This window comes from Leishmania braziliensis, chromosome 22, assembly GCF_000002845.2.
Source record: "Leishmania braziliensis MHOM/BR/75/M2904 complete genome, chromosome 22".
Classification (NCBI taxonomy): Eukaryota; Euglenozoa; class Kinetoplastea; order Trypanosomatida; family Trypanosomatidae; genus Leishmania; species Leishmania braziliensis.
The window spans coordinates 119,059-138,134 of NC_009314.2; the positions used below are offsets into that span (position 1 = coordinate 119,059).

Here is a 19,076-nt window from a genome sequence, read left to right on the forward strand (position 1 = left end):
CCTTCCCCGCTCGGCACGCGCCGCCCACAAACTCTCAGAAGCTGCGTACCGGAGGAAGCAAGAGAGTATAAAACACTCACTCAGTGTGGCCCCGGCAGTGCTCGCCGAGTGAAAGCGATCAAAGACGGGGGGAAGGAAGTGGGATAGAGGGTAGGGTGAAGGAGAGAGTTTGAACAACTGCTTAATCATGGGTAGGTTCACCTCCTCCACGCCCATGAGCGGAATGTAGGCGAGTGGCAGAAAAGGAGGAAAGAGAGGGGAGGTAATGGTGTAGCGATAAGGGGCGGTGATGGTCAGAGAGAGGGGAGGGGCAGAACACACCACCCGCCTCGGTGCCAGTGTACAACCGCGTAGACGAGGGAAAGGCACGTCGTCACGTCTCCCCACATACACACACACACACACACACACACCAAGGGTAGAGGCGAGGGGAAGAAACTAGCGCTGGGTACGTCTGTGTGTGTGTGTGTGTGTACGCGTGCGTGTAAGGCCCATCATCACCCACCAAGGGATTTTGAGAGAAGGTGGGGGGTGTACGAGACACGCACAGGCACCTCAAATGCCTCCCCAAAGTGAAATACTACGTCTCCTCACATAGAGGAGGGGAACGCCTAGAAAGAGGTACACGCAGAAACAGGGGTATAAGGCACAGCTCCCCCCTCCCCTCCCCTCGCCGCCATCATGCAAGAATCCCAACCTCTTGACGTAGTAGGATGACCTAAAGCGCCACCCTAACCCCTCTTCCAAGCCAAAAGGTATAGAAAACAATTGGCTCCGTGAAGGAAAGAAGGAGGAGGAGAGGGGGGCAGGAAGAGGGTAGGGAAGAGGGTAATGGTGGCGATGAGAACGTGCCGAATGCGAGTGTTGACAGCCGTGCAAAGGGCGCAGGGGTCCGCCGGCAAATGGGGTACGGCTTTAATGTGGGTCGCTGCGGGCATACTCTTGGGCAAGATAAAAGAGGCTCTGTCCCATCGCCATGCCAACCCCGACGCGAAGAGATCCCCAGCCAATGTTGAGTCGACTGTTCGCCCACATCCAGGCTGCTTTCGGGTGATGGTGATGCAACACCACCCATGTGCGCATCTGTGCGGCAAGGCGCGACCCCAACGAGTTCGATCGGCGCGCGGTTTGCTGCACGCTCTCCTCCACCTCAGCACCGATCCCGACACTGCCACCATGCCGCCAACGGCGCTCTGCCGCCGTAGTCGTAGTGCTGGAGGAAGCGGGTGCTGAGCACGGGTGCTCCGTCTCGCCCAGCTCCGGCACCCCGTGCCGATCTGTGTAGCTCTTTCCGTGTCGGTACGTGTAAAAGAGCTGCGTGTAGAACGACTTGAGCAGCGAAATGTAGCCGAGTGGGATGGCACCAGCTGGGGTACCGTACACGATGGAGCGGACATAGTTAAAAGGTGAACTCAGAATAGAGGCGAGAACTGCCGCAACCAAGTTTGAGATGAAGTCGCATATGCCACACTTTTGTGCGAAGTCCGGCGCCATCGCATCGCGTCGAACGCTCATCGCCTCATTCGCTTTCCGATGGTCTAACGGAGATGCCGGTGCCGAAGCGCTAATGTCTCCTCTAGGGATGCTAGAGGCGCTCGCAACACACGCGATCGCTCCTGCCGGCAGCTGTGGCGACGGTGTGCTAAAAGGAAAGCGCAAGACGCCTACTTGGGGATCAAAAAAGTGCTTCCATGCAGAGGCCCGCCGCGCTGTCTCGTAGACGACACCAAAGATGCTGTCCCGCACCATCGTCGTAAAACAGCCGCGGAAAAAAATAAAAACACCGCCTTCCCTATACATGTAGGTAGCAGTCCTCAGGAAGGAGACGCCACGCTCGTTTGTGTTCCACATTCGGAACTTCACTGCCTGTAGCGCGTTGAGGGTGAAGCCGTTAATGGAGCCGGCGGAGAGTCCAATCAACATCGAATTCAGCTGTGGAGACGTCTCTGGCAGACACACAGCCGGAGCAGAGCGCTCAATTGCGATCCGCATGCTGTCCTGCCAGAATATGTAGGATGCCCCCACGAGTGTGCGGTAGACGACAGCGTTCACGATCCCTTGGAAAGGGTGCTCAAAATTCTGCCTATCGAGAAAGCGGCGACGCCGAAACTTAACCCGCACATAGAGGGCGCGGTCAATTGGGTTGAAGAGGATTGCCTGCAACGCGCCACTAAGAAGCGCTGGCCCAGCCGAGTAAGCAAAATTATCCTTGTCGTGCCCTTCGCGTAGGGGGCTGACACCACTGAAGTTGGCTTCCTTGACAGAACACGTGAGAGCCGATGAGTCTCCCATCATTCATCTGCAACGCCAGCAACAGGGAGGGGAAGGGGGAAGAGGGAAGAGAAAGGGGAAGAAGGCTGCGCATGTACTTCTTCACTACGAGACTCGAAGGTACGCCCGTCTTCTTCTTCTTGCTGACGTACGACGCTCCCTGCCAGGGCGTGGGTGAGTGCGTATTCGGAAGCCACGTCTTTCCTGCGCACCAGCCGGCATCCTCCACATCATACAGGCAACAGCCAAGCACAACATCCCACAACAACCACAACCACAACAACGACGAGAAGAAATAAGCAGGCAAGCAGTTGGTGCATAGCAGAGAAGTAGTGACAAAATGCATCTCGCTCGAAGGCGCATGGGCACGTTCTGACCCACACACCGCAACGGTGTGTGGCTCAGCTACGGAAAGGGGGGGGTGGCGCGCAGCTCTAGCACGCAGCAGCGGCTAACGCGAACTTTCCTATCCGCTAGGGGCTGCCCACTTGGGTAGAGACCTTTCGAGTGCGGCGCTTGAGAAGCAACACAAGGAGCGCCGGAAAGAAGAAGGCACAGGTGCCACAGTGATCGGTCGACCTTCTCTCATTGGCGACAAGTGCGAACCACACAAAACGAGAAGGTCAGATGACCAGTACCGCTGACGAAGCTACGGGAAGTCAAAAGTCACCGAGCTGTGGTCTCCTTGAGTCCTTTGTGCAACCGCATGCCACCGCTCAACTGGACTTGATTTCGGTATGGACGTTTTTTTCTTTTGGAATGACTGTTCCTACGAGTACCAACGAATGCCCCGCCTCCTCCCTTTGCTACTTTACGCTAGCCGCTTCACGTGGGCCTTTTTCGACACTCTCGCCTTCCTCCCGGCAAGGCACGGCTTCGCTGCTTCTACTTCCGCTGCCTCTGCGCTACACTCGTGCACGCAGGGGACACCACACCCGCTCACACACCGACATGGCCACAGGGACCCCTACCATTCCCACCACCACAAGCAGAGAATGGACACGCAGCCCATCGCGAGAACGGCTCAGAGATATCAAGTCACAGCATGAGCACAACACCATCTCTTCCCTCCCTGTTTCCTTACGACGAAAATAGGGGTGGGGCAGGAATCCACACACGTACACCGTCTCTCCCGCTCCTGCGAACATCCATGGCATTGCGGAGATGCACCTTCACTCCCGGCCTGCTCTGTTTACCACGAAATTGCAGCTCGAACCCAAACCACACTCCCCCATCCCATGTGTGCGCGCACAGAGAGAGACACGCAGACCCCTCACCCTCCCCCACACAGGCACAGATGCACCCTCGCGCAGGCATGGCGCACCCACTGTGTGCATGACATGCTCCAGTACTGAGAAGAGCAACGGCCGGCAGCCGTCTCGCGCAAGCAAGCACGATTAAGTTCCGCAGCTGCCCTGCATCTTCCACTTAGCGGCGGCCACCACGTCTCGATAGGCGATCACTATTGTGACTTTTGTGGTCGTCGCGCGCCCGCTTGCGGTCCGGCGCCTTCTGGCTGGTGCTGCGCTTCTTTGCTGCCCGTGAGAGGGACTGCACACCGAGAACTGGAGGCATGGTGCCATGTGAATCCTCGCGGTTGCGCTTCGCAACAGGGATGCTGTTCGTGGCGCGCATCCAGCTTTCTTTGATCTCTCCCAGAGGGAGGCGCTTAGCAGCGAAGGCCTCGGTGATCGTTTTGATGTTGTTCAGACTAGCCACGGCGTTCGCGTCTGTGGCGTCCGCCTCCTTGCTCTGTGCCGCCTTCTTCACTGCGAACACGACCTGTTTGTACATGTCAGCTGCTGCCTGTGCGGCCGCGGTAGCGCTCGCGTTGAAGGAGGTATCGTTCAGCTGCTGCAGCGCCTCAGCAGACCGCTTGCGCGCCAGAGCCACCGCGGCGAACAGGAAGACCTCAACCGTGATGAGGTTTGCCGCGGTGAGGGTGCCATGCATGTCAGACATCATCGACACCACTTGACCGTAGACGTAGGGGTACAGCTTCTCGGCCGCCTCGGCCGTGGCGATGCGACTGGCAAGCAGCACCACCTTCGCCACGTCAACACTTCTGTTACTCGAGGCGTCGATATCACGAGACGTGATGCCTGCCGCCTCCAGGGCTGGGTACAGGTCGTACTCGACAGAGCTGGCAACAAAGCGACCAATGATTGCAACGGCCTCAACGTGGCGGTCGTCGCTCAGCCTGTGAGTCTTCACGTACCAGTCGAGAAGGGGGAGGTTGCCCTTGTCGTGGTTGATCGGTAGGTGCGCCGTCACACGCGCCAGCTGAGCGAACTCGCGAGCATCAACAGTGCTTAGCACACGCTGCAGCAGCGGCTCGGCATAAAGCTGCGTCTCCTCTGTCCAGTGCTTGCGGTAGCTGGGCGCCATGACGAGGCGCGTCAGGCGCGTCAGCGCCATGTGCCGCTCCTTCTGGACCTGCACCTCGTCGTCTTCCTCGCGATCGAGACTCAGCCAGTGCAACAGCTTTGCCAGCACAGAGCGAAACGCGCTGCTCGTCAGCGAGTCCAGTGACTTGGATGCAGCCTGACAAACGCTTTCTGGAAACGCGTCCCGGTCAACCATCACCTGCATGAGCACATCCGCTCCCTCACGAGCCAGGTACTCCCAGTTCTTATCAACCACCGAGACGGGACCCAGGCCGGCGAACGCCTGCACAGCAGCCGTAAGCAACTGCGGTGTGTTATCAGCTCCGCCAACGATCTTCACGAGGGATGTCACGATCTTGCGTAGCGCATTGTTGTCACGCACAGCGGTCACGTGCTGTCCAACAAACTCCAGAAACTTTACCCTCAGCAGGATTGGCGTTTCGGCAGACTCCGCCGCCTGTACAAGCTGTAGTACCTGTGGAAGGTAGTGGTTCACCAGGTTACCATCCACAGACAGAATCCCCTGCAGCTGGCTGTACATCTCTGTTGTCGAACCGACAACTGGCACAGGAGCGGCTGGCTCCGCTGCACCTGCCGTGGGAGCCCTCTCTGTTGCCACCTCTGCTGTCTCCACGACCGGCGCCGTCGCGTGGTCCTCGCCGCAGCCACGCTCCGCCTCCACCGGGGCAGGGGACGCCTTCGACCCTGTCTTCGGCTTGGGGGTCATTGTTGCAGTACCACACAGACACACACCAACGTGACACGTTCGCCTACGCTCTCTTAGAAAAAAAAGGCAACGGCGTATTCCCCCCTTGAGAGCACGAGAGCACGGTGAAAGCTGAGCCTATTCCTGCTGGTGTGTATGCGGCCGGCGAGTGGCAAGGGAGATGGCAGACAGAAACGAGATGAGAGACGTGTGAGAGGAAGTGGGGAAAGGACAGTGTGAGCGCGTAATATCAGTAATGCGCCTTTCAACGCCAACAACAGAAAGAGCAACACGTACGCGTGTAGGGAGTGTCTCTCTCTCTCTCGCTGTGTGTATGTGAGGCCAAGCGTCTCTATCGTGTGGGTGGACGCAAATGCTGAGGTGACGTCTTCCCTTCGCCTTCGTTCCTCGTGTATTTATGTGTAAGTGTGCACTGCAGAGATGAACCAGCCACACATATACGTATAAAGAGAGAGAGAGAGACGTACGTGCGGGTACACGACATCCACACCCAGAGAGGGAGAGAGAGAGGAAGGCATACAGGAGGGAGGACAGGGGTAGTGTGTGTGTGTGTGTGTGTAAGTTCGAGAAGACGATTCACAGCGGATAAAACGCAGTGAAGAGACCGACGCATCTACGAGGCGAAACGGCGGATGGTTCGAGTGCACGGGGGCCGTCGAGAAACCGCGCTCGCATGCGCCACCGCTCACGCCTCATGCATCTTTCGCAACCGAAGTACATGACTGCGATCACCAACGCAAAGGCGCAGCGGCAGTTCACCCAAGAAGTGCGGCACTCGAAACTCTGACGGGGACGTGTGATAGCGGCAGGGAAACACACACACAAGGACAGGGAGTCCGAGTTGCATCGCTAGGATGTCGCCCACTGACGGCTTCAACTTGTTTCACAAAAGGCACTTGATCGCGTCACATCGTGAAGAACAGAGCAGTGTCGTACTGCTCTGAAAAGAAGGGGAGTAGCCAAGAATACAAAATGTACAAGAGACTTCTGGGAGCGTTTGGCGGCGAGGTGAGGGGGAGAGACATGGTGTAGACAGTGCGGACACGCAAACCCACAGAGGAACTGAAAATGGTGACATGACGTCCACGCAGCGCTGCGCAGTCGCATGGCATGACACCGTTACCCGATTCACTCACAAGTAGATTCACAGATACAGATTCAAACTCCCCTCCCCACACACACACAAAAAAAAAAAAAAGAAAAAACGTCCGCAACTGAGCTCCATGCTTCAGCACCACCACTTTTTGGCCGCACTACCCACCTGCCGCTTCCAGCATCAGAGCGGGACTGTGCTTCGAGGCTGACTAAGGAGAAGGGAGACGGGAGAAAAGAAAAGAGGCCCACGAGGGTCAACCTTACGGTGCTAAGAAGTCCCCTCGCTGCGACAAAACGGGTAATCGGCGAGATCATAATCGCTGACTGTGTCGGCCAGGGCCACCAGAGGGGGGTCTGGCCAGGGAGCCTTTCATGGTAGTGCTCGCTGAAATCGGCATACCGCAGCGCCGCTCCATAGGACACGCAGCACTACTGGTGAAAATAAGAGGCGCAAGCGGTCCCGTAAAGCACGAGAGACAGTCTCTGTTAGCATTGCCACGGTACTCGTCTTCTGTTGGGTATCCGCTCCCGTGCGGATACCGTCGGACCTCACCAGCATGGTGGACCTAAGCGGAGGACAGGCTAGTGCCACCTTGTGATGGTGAGTCCGTGTGCGACCACCTGTACGTGTACGCGTCGGTGCTAATGACCTAGCTCGGTGGCGAGTGAGCAGTGAAGAGGTCCCTTTATATGCCAGCCTGTGTTCGTGTAAGTGTTCATGCTCGTGGGTGGGTGTGAGCCGCTGCACTTTTTGACTGCAACAGAGGAAAACAGGCCTTCTCTGGCGGCGTGCGTGCCTGCGTGCATCTGTGTGGAAGGGGGGTCCGTGCAGGGTGGGGTCTTTATCCTGGTTCGTCTCAAGAGGTGGAAGACGTGGTTATTTTCGTTGAACAACAGAGGGGAGGAAAAAAAATGGGTGAGCAGTCACGTGAGACACGCATAGTGAACGAACAGGGAGAACAACGTCGGCGAAGTCGTAGAGAAGTTCAGTGCCAGTGGTGAACGGAAAGGTCCACGGGGCACCGTCGCCTCCTGCCGCGCTCGTCTCGCGCAGGTGTGGAGGGCGCAAGCGCAAGTGTCTCTAGTTTTGGCTTCTCGGCGTGCTTCTGGCAGTCACTTTAGCCTCCCTAGTGCCGCCTTCGACATATTTTGCGATCAAGCGGATACGCCTGTAAGCGGTGCACCGATGTGCACACACACACGCGCGCGCTCGGCTGTCGGCGTGGCAGGAAATGGAGCGGAGGCGAGGGGGCACAGGGGCTGGTGTGGCGACGGGTTCCCCTGGGGCTAAAGACAAACAAACACACAAACGGCGGTCACACGCAAAGACGCGCTGGTCGACAGGCTCACATCGCTAACCGGACAACCCTGAAGAGTGCAGGGCATCAGAGTGGTCCTTCAGCAAACCGGGAACTCGCTAGCGTGTGCGTGTGGGTGTGTGTGTGTGTGTGTACAGGGAAGCGGCAGAAGAGGGCCCACACGTAGCACAAAGGAAAGCCCGCTTCCAAGGATCCACAACGCCTCCACAGATCTGGGAGGTGGGGAGAGGTGTGGGTGAGTGTGTTTAACAGCACCACCGGCCCCACCGAGTTCCTCTCGCTCTCCCACATCAGTTCGCCTCCTCCTTCTTCCTCTGCCAAAATGAGCCTGGCAGTGCGGTAGGGCAGGAGCCAATTGGGGGCGGGGAGAGAAGGGGGAGGGCTGATGAAGTTAGTTGAAGCGACGGTTTGGATGACTTGGAGATGGTCGGATTCGTGCTGAGGACTGCCATAGAAGCCCAACGGCGCTCTACACTTCTTCCTCAGAGGGTACAGACCTACGCAGTCCAATGCCGTCACGCACACAGCTGAAGCTGGAAGGGAAAGTTGGCGTTGCCGCTGAGCAAATAAGGCTGCATGGTAGACAACGCAGATTGGCACGTGCTTACATCACCCCTTCTCTTTCGCGTTCCCAATGCCGCTGCCCAGGTCAGCTGAGCGCCAACAGATCCGCTACCTCGCGGCATGCGTCCGTGAAGGCTTCTGCAAAGGTAGTGCTTGAGGTGGCACCGTATAATGAGGATGGAAGCGGAGACGTCACTTGGTACAGTAGGGTGGATCCAGTGCGACTACAGGTAAGGTGGCGGCTAAATGGCTGGAGCGTGTATCCACAGCCGTACGTCGCCTCCGCCTCGGCCAGCTCAAAGTGCAGTGCAGGTCGAGTGACAAGTGAAAAGGCAGGGTCGCTATACAAGTCAGGAACGCGGCCAAGAAATCGCTCCGCCGTCAGGCGCAGCGCTAACAGGTGACTTTGTGTGGTGCCTCCGCGACTGACAGCGTTCTTCTCCGCCTTGTAGCGCTGCAAGGCTGTGTGGCACGCTGCTTGCTGTGTCTGTCGTTCTGAGGAACGCATGCTCAGCAAGAAAGCGGTGCTCTCCGGCGTGGCAAGCGGGAATTGCTCGCTTCGGCCGCGGCGATAGTAATGCAAGTCTGTCCGCTGCATGCAATTCATCGGCTGCTGCTGCACACGGAACATAGCGAGCTGCGCTGCCAGTTGTACTGTGGCCTCGACAGTGGGAGTGGGTATCGTGTCAATGTCAAGCACACCGGCCGCAATGTCAAGGCTTTCGCGATCCTTCTTCACCCGCTCCGCAACTCTTTTCGCCAGGGCCACGAGTTCGGCTGGGACGTGCCACTGGAGTTGGCGCAGTTTGTGTGTAGCTGGCGCATCCTTCCTTAGCACATGACTGTGCGCTGCACGACTAAGGGCGTATACGTCGTTGATGTACCGCCGTACTGCAACGCCGTCGCCCCAGCTCGACTCTGCCGAGACGGCAATGTCGCCGCGGCGGTTAACAGACACAGACAGGCTCTTGTCCCACCAACGGTTCCCTGCTCGTACCGACGGCGACTTTGCCGTCACCCCCACAGGAGACATTGGGTCCACCATGACGTCCCTCTCGTCGTCCGCGTCGAGGTTAAGGACCAACATACTTTCTTCCACCACCTCCAGACTCTTACCATTGACGACATTTCGCAACAGCATCGTCCGGGCCGCATTCCACTCTGTGCGCGGCAATGCGGTGAGGACGCTCACGTCGGTGTTTGCTGGTGCGATATTCGTGTGCACAATGTCACGCAGCTGAGCGTACAGCTCATCAATGGACAACGGCACGCAGTCGGCATCCGCCACGGAGATCTGAAATTGATGGCCACGGTACTGCACCAATACGTAGGGCGCAAAGCCGACCGGTTTTATTTCGTCCTGAAGGACACCGGGCACCCGCGAAGAATTGAAAAGACAGTCGAACTGCGACATATCCAGCGGCCGTACGACACCCAGCGACACATTGTAGACAAATGGGGTGCTAACACAGTCGGGGAGCAGCGCCGCCGAGCGCTGGAACCACTCCGTGGTCCAGAAGCCGCTCCTTTTTGCGAAGCCGCCATCCACGACGTAACGCACTTCGGGACGGAGTTGATTGTCGAGGTACAGCTTGTAGAAGTGAACCGAGGCCCAGATCCAGTAGGCGCTCCGTACCAGCATGTCGTGCTTCTCCGGATCTGGCCGGACAAGCCACGTGCTGTGGGACCGCAGCGGCAGCGCGCTGCGCTCTTTCAACATCTGTTCGAAGAGGTCGGAAGAGATGTACGAAGTGTGAGGGTTCGCTGTGTCGGTGCGCCGTAGCTCATCGTGAATGTGCAGCCCGTCACCCTTCAGGAAGGAGGCTACAATCGCGCTCGTGTTGGCCAACTGCTTTGGTGTGCACAGAGGCTCTGCAGCCGAGAGGTACCGCTGCAAAGTGTCATGAAGGGTCGGCAGCGGCAGCTTGGGAAGACTGCGCTGATAATGACGTGTGGGCACAAGAGACGGTGTCAACAGCTCCTCCACCGTGGCTTCCCTTGACGAGGCCCCCACATTTGTGCGGAGGGCCGCCCAGTTGCCGGATGCGTACAGGGGTCCGTGTGCGGCACTGCGAGTGCCTTCACACGCACACCAGCGCGGAAGGCATGTGCGCATCGGACTCCGCCACCAGTGGAGCGGAAACTTCGAGAAGCTGTGCACCACTAGCCGCACGCACCACCCTCCTCCTTATGTTTTTTTTCCCACTGTTCTCTTCTCTTAACGCACAGTGCACCACCAGTGCGCGTGCTACGGGCGGTGCAGCGAGTCAAATGACGAAAGGACGGCAGCGCGCCAGACGGTGCCTTTGATCGGATGCACCCGAGCAACAGAGCCACTGCCCCTGAGTGTGGGCAGTACACTCAGTGGGGATGTTTCATGACGAGGAATATCGTGCAGAGACGCAGCGCCGCATGCAGATGGGTGGACACACGTGTGGGTGTGCACAAAGAAGGCAACGGAGGAAGACGATGAGGGGTAAAGGAGGTGGAGGGAGTCGTGTCGAGAGCGAATCACACGCGACCACACGCACACACACACACGCGCGCGCGCAGAAGATCACAGGGCAGAAGAAACAAGTAAGAACTCGGCATAATCGATGGAAGCAGTAGCACGAGGAGGGCATTTGCCGCAGAACACAGACGGAGCGGAGCAGAGGAGAGAGAAGGCGACCAAACAACCCAACCAAAGTACAAAAACACAAAGGCCAAGGCCGCCACGAGTTACTCCTTCACGGACTGCCCTCTCTCCCTCCCCTCTCCCTCTTATTCATTCTCACCCTCCGTAATCCTTCATTGACTCGCGCTTGGTTGCACCGAGCAAAACGCGTATGTGCCAGAGAGCTCGCGCCTGCGTGGGTAAAAGATCAAGTAGACACGCCTATGTTTGTATGAATCACCTTGTCAATTGTGTGGAGGAGGACCATCTGTTACCTTGCCATCCACTACTCACGCCCACGGCTCGGTCAGCACACCTTTCGACAGTCACCGTGCGCACGGAAGAGGTCTGAAGATCACAACAGCACACTAGAGTAGGAGAGGGGGGGAGGGGAGATGCCGTGAGGAAAACCATAAAAACATACCCAAAGAGGGGAGAGAGGGCTCACTGAGCCAAACCACATAGCCCAATGCGCGAAACAGAGACGCCATGGAAAGCAAAACAAAGACAGCACGCGTGTGTGTGTGTGTGTGTGTGTGTGCACGCGAGTCGTGCAGGTCTCATCCGTAAAGAAGCCCAATCCTCGACCTCCAAGGAGAACGTGACAGCACAGATTGGAGAACCGGGCGTGTGGAAGGACGAGGAGGAAGGCGTACAAAGGAGACGCGGCGGAGAGCGTTTCGAGAGTGCTGATGGGGTGCCGCGCGCCGTCCTCCGGTTCGCAGAAAGCCAAAAAAAGAAAAGCCACGCGACATCCCTTGCGCTCCAGGGAAGCGTGTGGGTTGAGAGGTGCGAGGGCTTGCGTAGGTCATTGCTCTTGCTGATGGCAAGGAGTGAGAGAACACCCGTTGATGGGGAGCCCTTACCCTCCGCTGTACGACTCTCCCCCTCCCTCACGCACGTACACTTCTTGCTCACGTAACGTCCCTTTTCCATAATGGCATCACAACTGCTGAAGCGCGACGACAGCGCGACTGAGCTTCGCCTGTGCAATTGTCTGCAACCGCATAGAGGTCCCCAAGCGGCGCGGCGGCATCCCGCGCTCCACCAGGACAAATTGCTCCAGTTCCGGCTGATAGGCATGGGCAAGGTTGTAGAGGTCCTCCACGGTGTGTCGCTCCGGGTTTATCTGCACCTGCCTCCGCTCCCCCCGCGTGTTCAGAAGCACCACAAATGACGTCGCTTCATCACTGCGCACCTCCACTACACGAGACGCATCATACGATGGCATGGTCGACGGACTTGCCACCGCCACCGATCCTTGAGCTCCTGATTGTGCCCCCTGTGAGGCGGCGGGGCCGTCCGGCGCCGCAAGGCGGTGGCCTTGACCCTGGAAGGCGGTGTATGCCGGTGGGACGAAGTCCACCTGGAGACAGTCGCGTAGGTTGACTGTCAAATCCGTGTTTGGGTACTTGGTGGCGAGAGACGGGGGCACGAACCCCTTGTCCATGGCCTCCACAAACTGGCGGCCCTCGTCGCTGTTGAGCGGCACAAAGACGTTGTGGTCCACCTCAAAGCCATTACGGTACACCGTCACGCTAACGGAACGCTCTGCGCGCAGCGTCGAGGCAATATACGGGCTGGGGTTGGTGGTGTACCCGAGGCGCTGACCTCGGCCGTAGAAGGCGCGCCGCTCATTACCCTCGACGCCAGTGCCCCCACCACCTCCACTCTCGTTCGCCCCCTCCACTTGCGCTTTGCGGAAAATGCTATCAATCATGGAGTCTATCCCACTGCCGTTGTTGTTGTTGCCGCGGTGAGCATCACGCTCACCAGGCGGCGCCATTACTTGCTGTCCGCTGCCCTTCTCCCCACCACCGACAAAAAAGCTTGTCGCGTCTGCCTTCCTGCGTTGTCGCTCCTGTCGCTCAGCCTCTGCCCCAGCGATGGTGACATTCCAGTTGTGCTGCTCCAACAGCGCACGGGCGTCTGACACGGACAGCGCTGGAAAACGTGTGCGCAACTTGTTAATCGAGCTCAGCTTTTCGCCGTCCATCTTGTCTCGTGCTCTCTGCCTGCTTGTCAGCCCTTTTTCGTTCCACTGGTATGAGGACGTCAAAAAGGGCATACGCAGCACACAACTAAAGAGGAGGGGGGGCCAAAGCCACGACTCCGCTGCGCGACTGCGATGCTCCTCGTGTGTCTGTTGTAACTGCAATAGTACTGCGCTCTGCGTGTGTGTGGGAGGGGGGGGGGGGCAATTCTGACGTGGGGATGTATGAAAATGAAGACTGAGCATCAACACGGTGGGGGAAGAAGGCACAAAATGAGGGTGAGGGGAGTCGGGTGGGTGGGACTGGAAGAAGCAAAGTTGTAAGAGAAAAATGCCCTATTAGTGGGCCCCACAGCGATGAAGCGAGCTCGAAGAGGTAGACGATTCACAGCATTCGTTCCTCTTCACCTTCCCCACTTCTACCTCGACAAGCAACGCTACACACACGTGCGCGCATACACACACCAACTTGCTCATACACATACCTAGACATACCAGAGGATGGCGCGCAAGACGCAGACACTCTGGCATGCCCCCCCCCCTTTCTGTTTGAAGGTGCTTGTGTATCTCTCGGTGGGTGCGGTGTTGACGAGTTTGCCATATGTGTACGTTGAATGAATTAACTTGACTGCACTCCACACGACGTCGAGTGAACGATGCGACACTATCTTCAGCTTTATGGGCACGTGTTTTTTTATGTATGCCCTCTCTGTTCAGCAATACGCATCCCTTCCAATGCACCACTTTGGTGTCTCTTTCACGGTGCATGTGCGGGGGAGGGGGGGCTTGTCGCACCTTCCACCACGTTTGCATCGCGCACCCTCCCCCACCCCGTCCGCTCTCCATCTCTTGTCTTCCCTCGCATCGTCGCATGGCTTTTCCTCCTTGTGTTTTTTGTTTGAAGTTTGCATGCCGAAAGAAACACACAGCGAGATATCCAATCACACAGGCAACACGGGGAGAAGAGGGAGGAGGAAAAAGGGCGTGTACGAGCGTCGGTGTAGTGTGTGCATAAGAGGGGGGGGGGAAGGGACGGAAGTGCAACCTCGGCACGCGTAATTACACTCACATTCATAGGCGCACGCATACACTCACATATGCGTGCACATACACACCATTCTACAGAGGGGCGCTTGTCTCTGCTCTAAACCCGAATTATTCCAAAGTATTCTTCATTAGGTGATGGAGCGACAACTGTGGGATGATACCCGAGAAGCAAAGGCCTGCAAAACGGCATCCGAGATGAGGCATGGCCGGAAAGCTGAAAAGATGGAGAATGGCGGAGTCCGCGTGTAGGGGGAAGGAGGAGGGAGGAGGAGGGGGGGGGGCTGTGGTATGAAGAGAAGTGCTAAGGGACATGCAAGACGGCCACGGTTGTGTAGATGCTCCAGAACAATAAAACGAAAAAGAGAATCAAACAGCACCACAGAACAACCACGGAAAAGGAAGCTGACACGCGGCTGTGACGACGATTCCACTCCGCTGCCCAATCGACGTGGGTGGACCCAGATTTCGGCACGTGCCCTGGAGACGCACCCGCACCACTCACAAACACTCAGACCCGACGATACAAGCTCGTCACATCCCTTACCCGCACACAAACTGCCGGTAACCGATCCACAGATGAGCAGCACAGACGCAGACGCACACCACACGTGCCGGAGATCAGATGCGCGGGAAGGAGGACAGCGGACGCGCAAGCCAAGAAAAAAAGGTGATGCCACAAACGACCTCTCCAAACCTCCTCACCCCTACGTGACGACTTCGGTGTCGGTGCTTGGCTGCAGGTGGACAAGCGGCGAAACGCTCCGGGCCCACTGCCGCAGCTGCGAGACGGTGCTGAGCTCGTCATCAAAGGAGAGACACGCAATGGAGGCGATCACCACACGAATATCGCCGAAGCTCGCCAAAGAGCCTCCGGCAGTGATACTCGCCTTCTGCGACGAGGCCCCTCTAACGGGCCCGGTCGGGTCTCCATCGTGCTCCAGTTTCCCCACACAACTTCTGCCACAGGCGCCGCAGTCTGTGCCCATTCGAGGCTCCATATGCGGCTGTAGCACCGGCGGCCGCGTCGAATGCGGCATCGCATCAGCGACAGTGGCGCTGCACAGCGTCGCTGCCCTGACTGGTACCTCCTCACCTGACGACAGACCGTGCCAGTTGGCGACGTACCGTCCTCCGTGCTGGTGAGCCAGCGTCGAAGCTGCTGTAGAGAAACGGGCTTCATCTGCCGAGGCGGCCGTCGCGAAAGAGACGACTGCAGTTGTCTTCAGCGGCGAAGAGAGCGGTGTGTGCATGGTGCGGTCCACTGGGCATTCCCACATTCCACCCTTCACACCGTCGTCCACGTCCTCGCTCGACTGGCACAGGAGCACCTTGCGCTCCAGGGGATCAAATCGGTAATCAGGGGTCTCGGGGACATCATCTATCGCTGCCGCTGATGCGGCGGTAGTGGGAAAGGCTTCTGAAGCAGCGCAAACTCGGTGGCTGGCATCGGCGATTGCAGTAGAGAGGCCGGACACCACTGAGACGGCAGACCGCGGCCTCGATGGCGTGGCAATGGACGGAGGCGACACGGCAACACCGGCAGTTACAGTCTCGCCGAGCAAGGTTGGGTATGATGCGCTGAAGTCGGCTGAGCTAATGCGGTCGCCCACGGAGCAGCCTCCGGTAGGTGCACTTTTTCGCCCAGTGAGTCGTGTGCGGCTCGCAACAGAAGGCGGTGGCGGTGAAGAGGCGGCCACCGTGATGGAGTCAGCAAACGAAGCCTCAGTGCTACGGTCGAGGTTCAGCGAAACCTCTGTAATGGCCGCCGCAAGTGTCAAAACCTGCTGCGGGTCCATAGAGCTAACAGAGGGGTGCAAAACGGGGACGCATGTGGTGTCGGTACTAGCACTGGTGCTTAGGCAGGCGCCACAATCACCTTCTCGGGCGGTCGAGGTGCATGTCCACTCTGACCCCGTCCCACCGAGACGACAGGGCGCAGTGGCGGCTGTCTCGTCGGCCTTCGATAACACCGAGGCTACGCACGGAGGAAGCTGGTTCCCCATCACCGGCGCGGTCGTCGTCGAGGCTAAGAACCCATCAACATCTCTCACATCGCTACTGCCAGCAGGAATGCTGCTCAGTCGCTGCTGCGCCTCGCGCAGCTCATGCACATGCGTGTCGGCGATAGCGCTCAGCACGTCCTTGAGGGAGAGAAAGTTACATTCCTGCAAAACATCCTTCAGCGAACCGACCTGTGGCTTTGCAGCCGGCGCGGCGGCGGCGGTGGTGAATGGTGAGGTCGAGGTAGACACGGTCGCTGTCGTAGAGCCGGCCTTGGTGCAGGCGCGGCGCCGGTGCGGGATCGCGATACCCGTTGCTCTGTGCATGCCGAGACCGCCACCGTCTGGCTTCGCGTGCAATCGCTTCACCTTGTCCTCTGGAGCCATCTGGCCCACTTGCTGCGTGTGCACCATTAAATTTTGCATGGATAGAGTGTTTCGCTGCTGCTGCTGCTGCTGGGTTAGCGGGTAGGGAGGAACTGCACCGACCCCCATCTCAGGCGGGTCTGGTTCCTCGTGATCGCCAGACTGCAGCGACATCTGCACGAGCAGTGAAGAGAGAGACATGACAGGGTTTCCGTAAAAGTCCAGTGCCCCGAGGCATACATTCTGGCGCGTGTACGTTACACTCCTTGTGGTGGTCGATGCTGCACCAGACGCGGCGCTAAGACCCCCCGGCGGTCCATGCGCGGCGGGCGTGAGCACTGGCCTGGAGCGCGAAGAGCTGATCGAAGCCAGGGTATCGCAGGATATGGTACGTCGCAGTTCAGGGCCCACACGTGGCAGTGTCTCGGCTTCCCCGTCGTTTGTGCTTGTATTGCAGCTGAATGTGGCAGTGGTACCGCCTCCGTTGGTGCTATGGCAATGTGCCGTTGCGGGGTTTGCCACAGTGACCACTTGCGTTCTCAGCGCTGACAAGGCTCCTGCAGACTCCGGCGAGCACATGAACGACGGTAGACGGCGCCTGTTGCCATGGAGTTCGGTGACCTGCTCGCTAGAAAGAGCACCAGTGGGGACGGTGGACAACTCGCGTTGCTTTGCGTAGCATCGCGATAGGTCACCGCAGCTGCCGCCACTCATGCTAGTGGTGAAGGTGAACGGTATGTCGAACGAGCGGCTGCGCCTCTGCGGCGTACATCGCGTCGCTGCCCCAGTGGCGAGGTCGGTGGGGCTTTCACTGGGAAGCACCGGAGGTGAAGCAACTCTTTGCGCTTCCCCAGCATCGCTTGACCTGAGTGGCACGGCGCAGGGCACTACTGTGGGGAGCACCGCCGTAGGCAACAATGGCTTCGATGAGGAAGCTGTCATGTCGTCATTCAGTAGTGGTACCATTGCTAGGAAGGTTTCCGCCGACGACGCTCGCCGCTCCTGCTCGCTCGCGTGCGACTGTGATAAGCCACAGCACAGAAGCGGCGTCGAGGAGGTGGCCCTGCTCGACGCCGCCTGACTGACTCGCTCCCCAAACTGCGTGGCCTCCTCACGGGGGGTGAGGGAAGAAGCCGAGGGGTGGAGAGCGTGGGGTGATGTGGTGGAGAAGCGAAGCGATAGCCCTCGCATCCTTTCCACCTTGCGCGACTGCACCAGTGTGCCCTCTGTGGAGGAGCTGTTGTGTGATGTGAGGCGTCGCGGGCCCCCGGTGACGGTGGCACAGGGGTGCGACGAGAGCAGGCAGGAGGAAGACTTCCAGACCGGTGCCGCAACGTGGCTCGGAATGTCACCAAAGCGGGTCTCTGTCTCCGTGGTGGCACCACAGCTGGACGGCATAGACGACGCGGACTCAGCCATTCGGTGCGTTTTGGCGAGCTCCAGACGACTGGACGTCAGGAGCGTTGCGTTGGCTGTGGCGGATGGTGACGCGCCGTTCGCCGATGAGGCAAGAGAGATCAGCGGGGTAATGGACGCGGTGCTCAGTGGCGGAGGCACGGCATGGTGCTCTTGCGGCGGCGCAAGACACCTCTCATTCTGTCCTAGATCCTGAGGTGGCGCAGTGTCTCCACTGGCTAGTGTGCTCACGTCTACTAATGACACCTTGCATTGTATAGAGTCCCGAGTAGAGTCCATGGTTCTGCCAGCGACGTCGCCGGTACACAATCACGAAGCAGCGCACGAGGTGGTCTCGAGAATACACACTTGCACACAGAGGAGGAAAACAAACAAAAAAGCTCAATAGAGAGAGAGGAGGAGGGGGAGCCAGACACAAGCCGCGAGCCTCGTAAAGGAGAGCCACCACAAAGTATGACGAAGAAGTGCGGTGTTTTTTTTTTAATGATCAAAATGACACAAGACAGAGGAGAAGATGTGAGCTTAAGAGAACGGAGAGACCGTGAGGGATGAAGTGGGAGAGGAGGAGGGAGGGAGGGAGGGAGAGGCAGGGTGAGACGTACAGGTACACACGCGCGTGCTTGTGTAGAACAGGAGAACTCCCAGAGCAAAGCGAACACCACCTGACTGTGAAATGCTTGAAACGCAGTGACACTACAGCGACACACACCGTCAAGACGTGTAGAGAGAGAGCGCGCGCACGCGCGAGAGAGATGGAGAAGTGCACGAGGAAGAAGGAGAAGAAATGCCCTGTAGAACAACCAAACGCAGAGGCGCAGTGCATATAACGGGTCACCCTAAGAACACACCCCACACCACACACACCACACACACCACACACACCACACACAATGAAAGCACCAGAGCGAGAATAGGCGGGGCCGCCGATGTGAAGGCACGTGGAGAGACTGAGAGCACCAAAGTGAAGAAAACGAGGAGGCGTGCGGCTCAAGGCGTAAGTGATGGGAAAGAGAGCGAGGGAGCAGAATGATGAGGCAGTGCCTGACGAGGAGCGAAGAAGAAGGGCAGCCACGAAGGAGAAAACAGAAGAGGAACAATAAACAAGCAAAATGAAGACAACAGCAACCCCACAGGAAGGACAAACAAAGAACCGGAAAGAAAAACCGAGCTCGAGCTAGCAATCAAGAGGAGAAAGAGTGTCGGAAGAGAGCGACTAGTGGAGGGGGGGGGGGAGA

General features: G+C 58.2%; 5 protein-coding genes across 5 annotated transcripts; all 5 read right to left on the reverse strand.

Moving 5' to 3' along the window:
* Window positions 1-915: 915 nt before the first annotated feature.
* LBRM_22_0280 (conserved hypothetical protein) lies at window positions 916-2,292 on the reverse strand (the record flags this gene model as incomplete). The annotated part of the gene is made up of 1 exon (XM_001564897.1): window positions 916-2,292. One exon carries the CDS (start codon window positions 2,290-2,292, stop codon window positions 916-918), a length of 1,377 nt encoding a protein of 458 aa, XP_001564947.1.
* Window positions 2,293-3,699: 1,407 nt separating this feature from the next.
* Window positions 3,700-5,385, reverse strand: LBRM_22_0290 (conserved hypothetical protein; the record flags this gene model as incomplete). Its single annotated transcript, XM_001564898.1, has 1 exon — window positions 3,700-5,385. One exon carries the CDS (start codon window positions 5,383-5,385, stop codon window positions 3,700-3,702), a length of 1,686 nt encoding a protein of 561 aa, XP_001564948.1.
* A 3,063-nt stretch (window positions 5,386-8,448) lies between these two features.
* On the reverse strand, window positions 8,449-10,479 carry LBRM_22_0300 (carnitine palmitoyltransferase-like protein; the record flags this gene model as incomplete). The annotated part of the gene is made up of 1 exon (XM_001564899.1): window positions 8,449-10,479. The coding sequence occupies one exon, from the start codon at window positions 10,477-10,479 to the stop codon at window positions 8,449-8,451; it is 2,031 nt and encodes a 676-aa protein (XP_001564949.1).
* Window positions 10,480-11,962: 1,483 nt separating this feature from the next.
* Window positions 11,963-13,258, reverse strand: LBRM_22_0310 (conserved hypothetical protein; the record flags this gene model as incomplete). The annotated part of the gene is made up of 1 exon (XM_001564900.1): window positions 11,963-13,258. One exon carries the CDS (start codon window positions 13,256-13,258, stop codon window positions 11,963-11,965), a length of 1,296 nt encoding a protein of 431 aa, XP_001564950.1.
* Window positions 13,259-14,763: 1,505 nt separating this feature from the next.
* LBRM_22_0320 (hypothetical protein, unknown function) lies at window positions 14,764-18,120 on the reverse strand (the record flags this gene model as incomplete). The annotated part of the gene is made up of 1 exon (XM_001564901.2): window positions 14,764-18,120. One exon carries the CDS (start codon window positions 18,118-18,120, stop codon window positions 14,764-14,766), a length of 3,357 nt encoding a protein of 1,118 aa, XP_001564951.1.
* Between the last annotated feature and the right edge of the window lie 956 nt (window positions 18,121-19,076).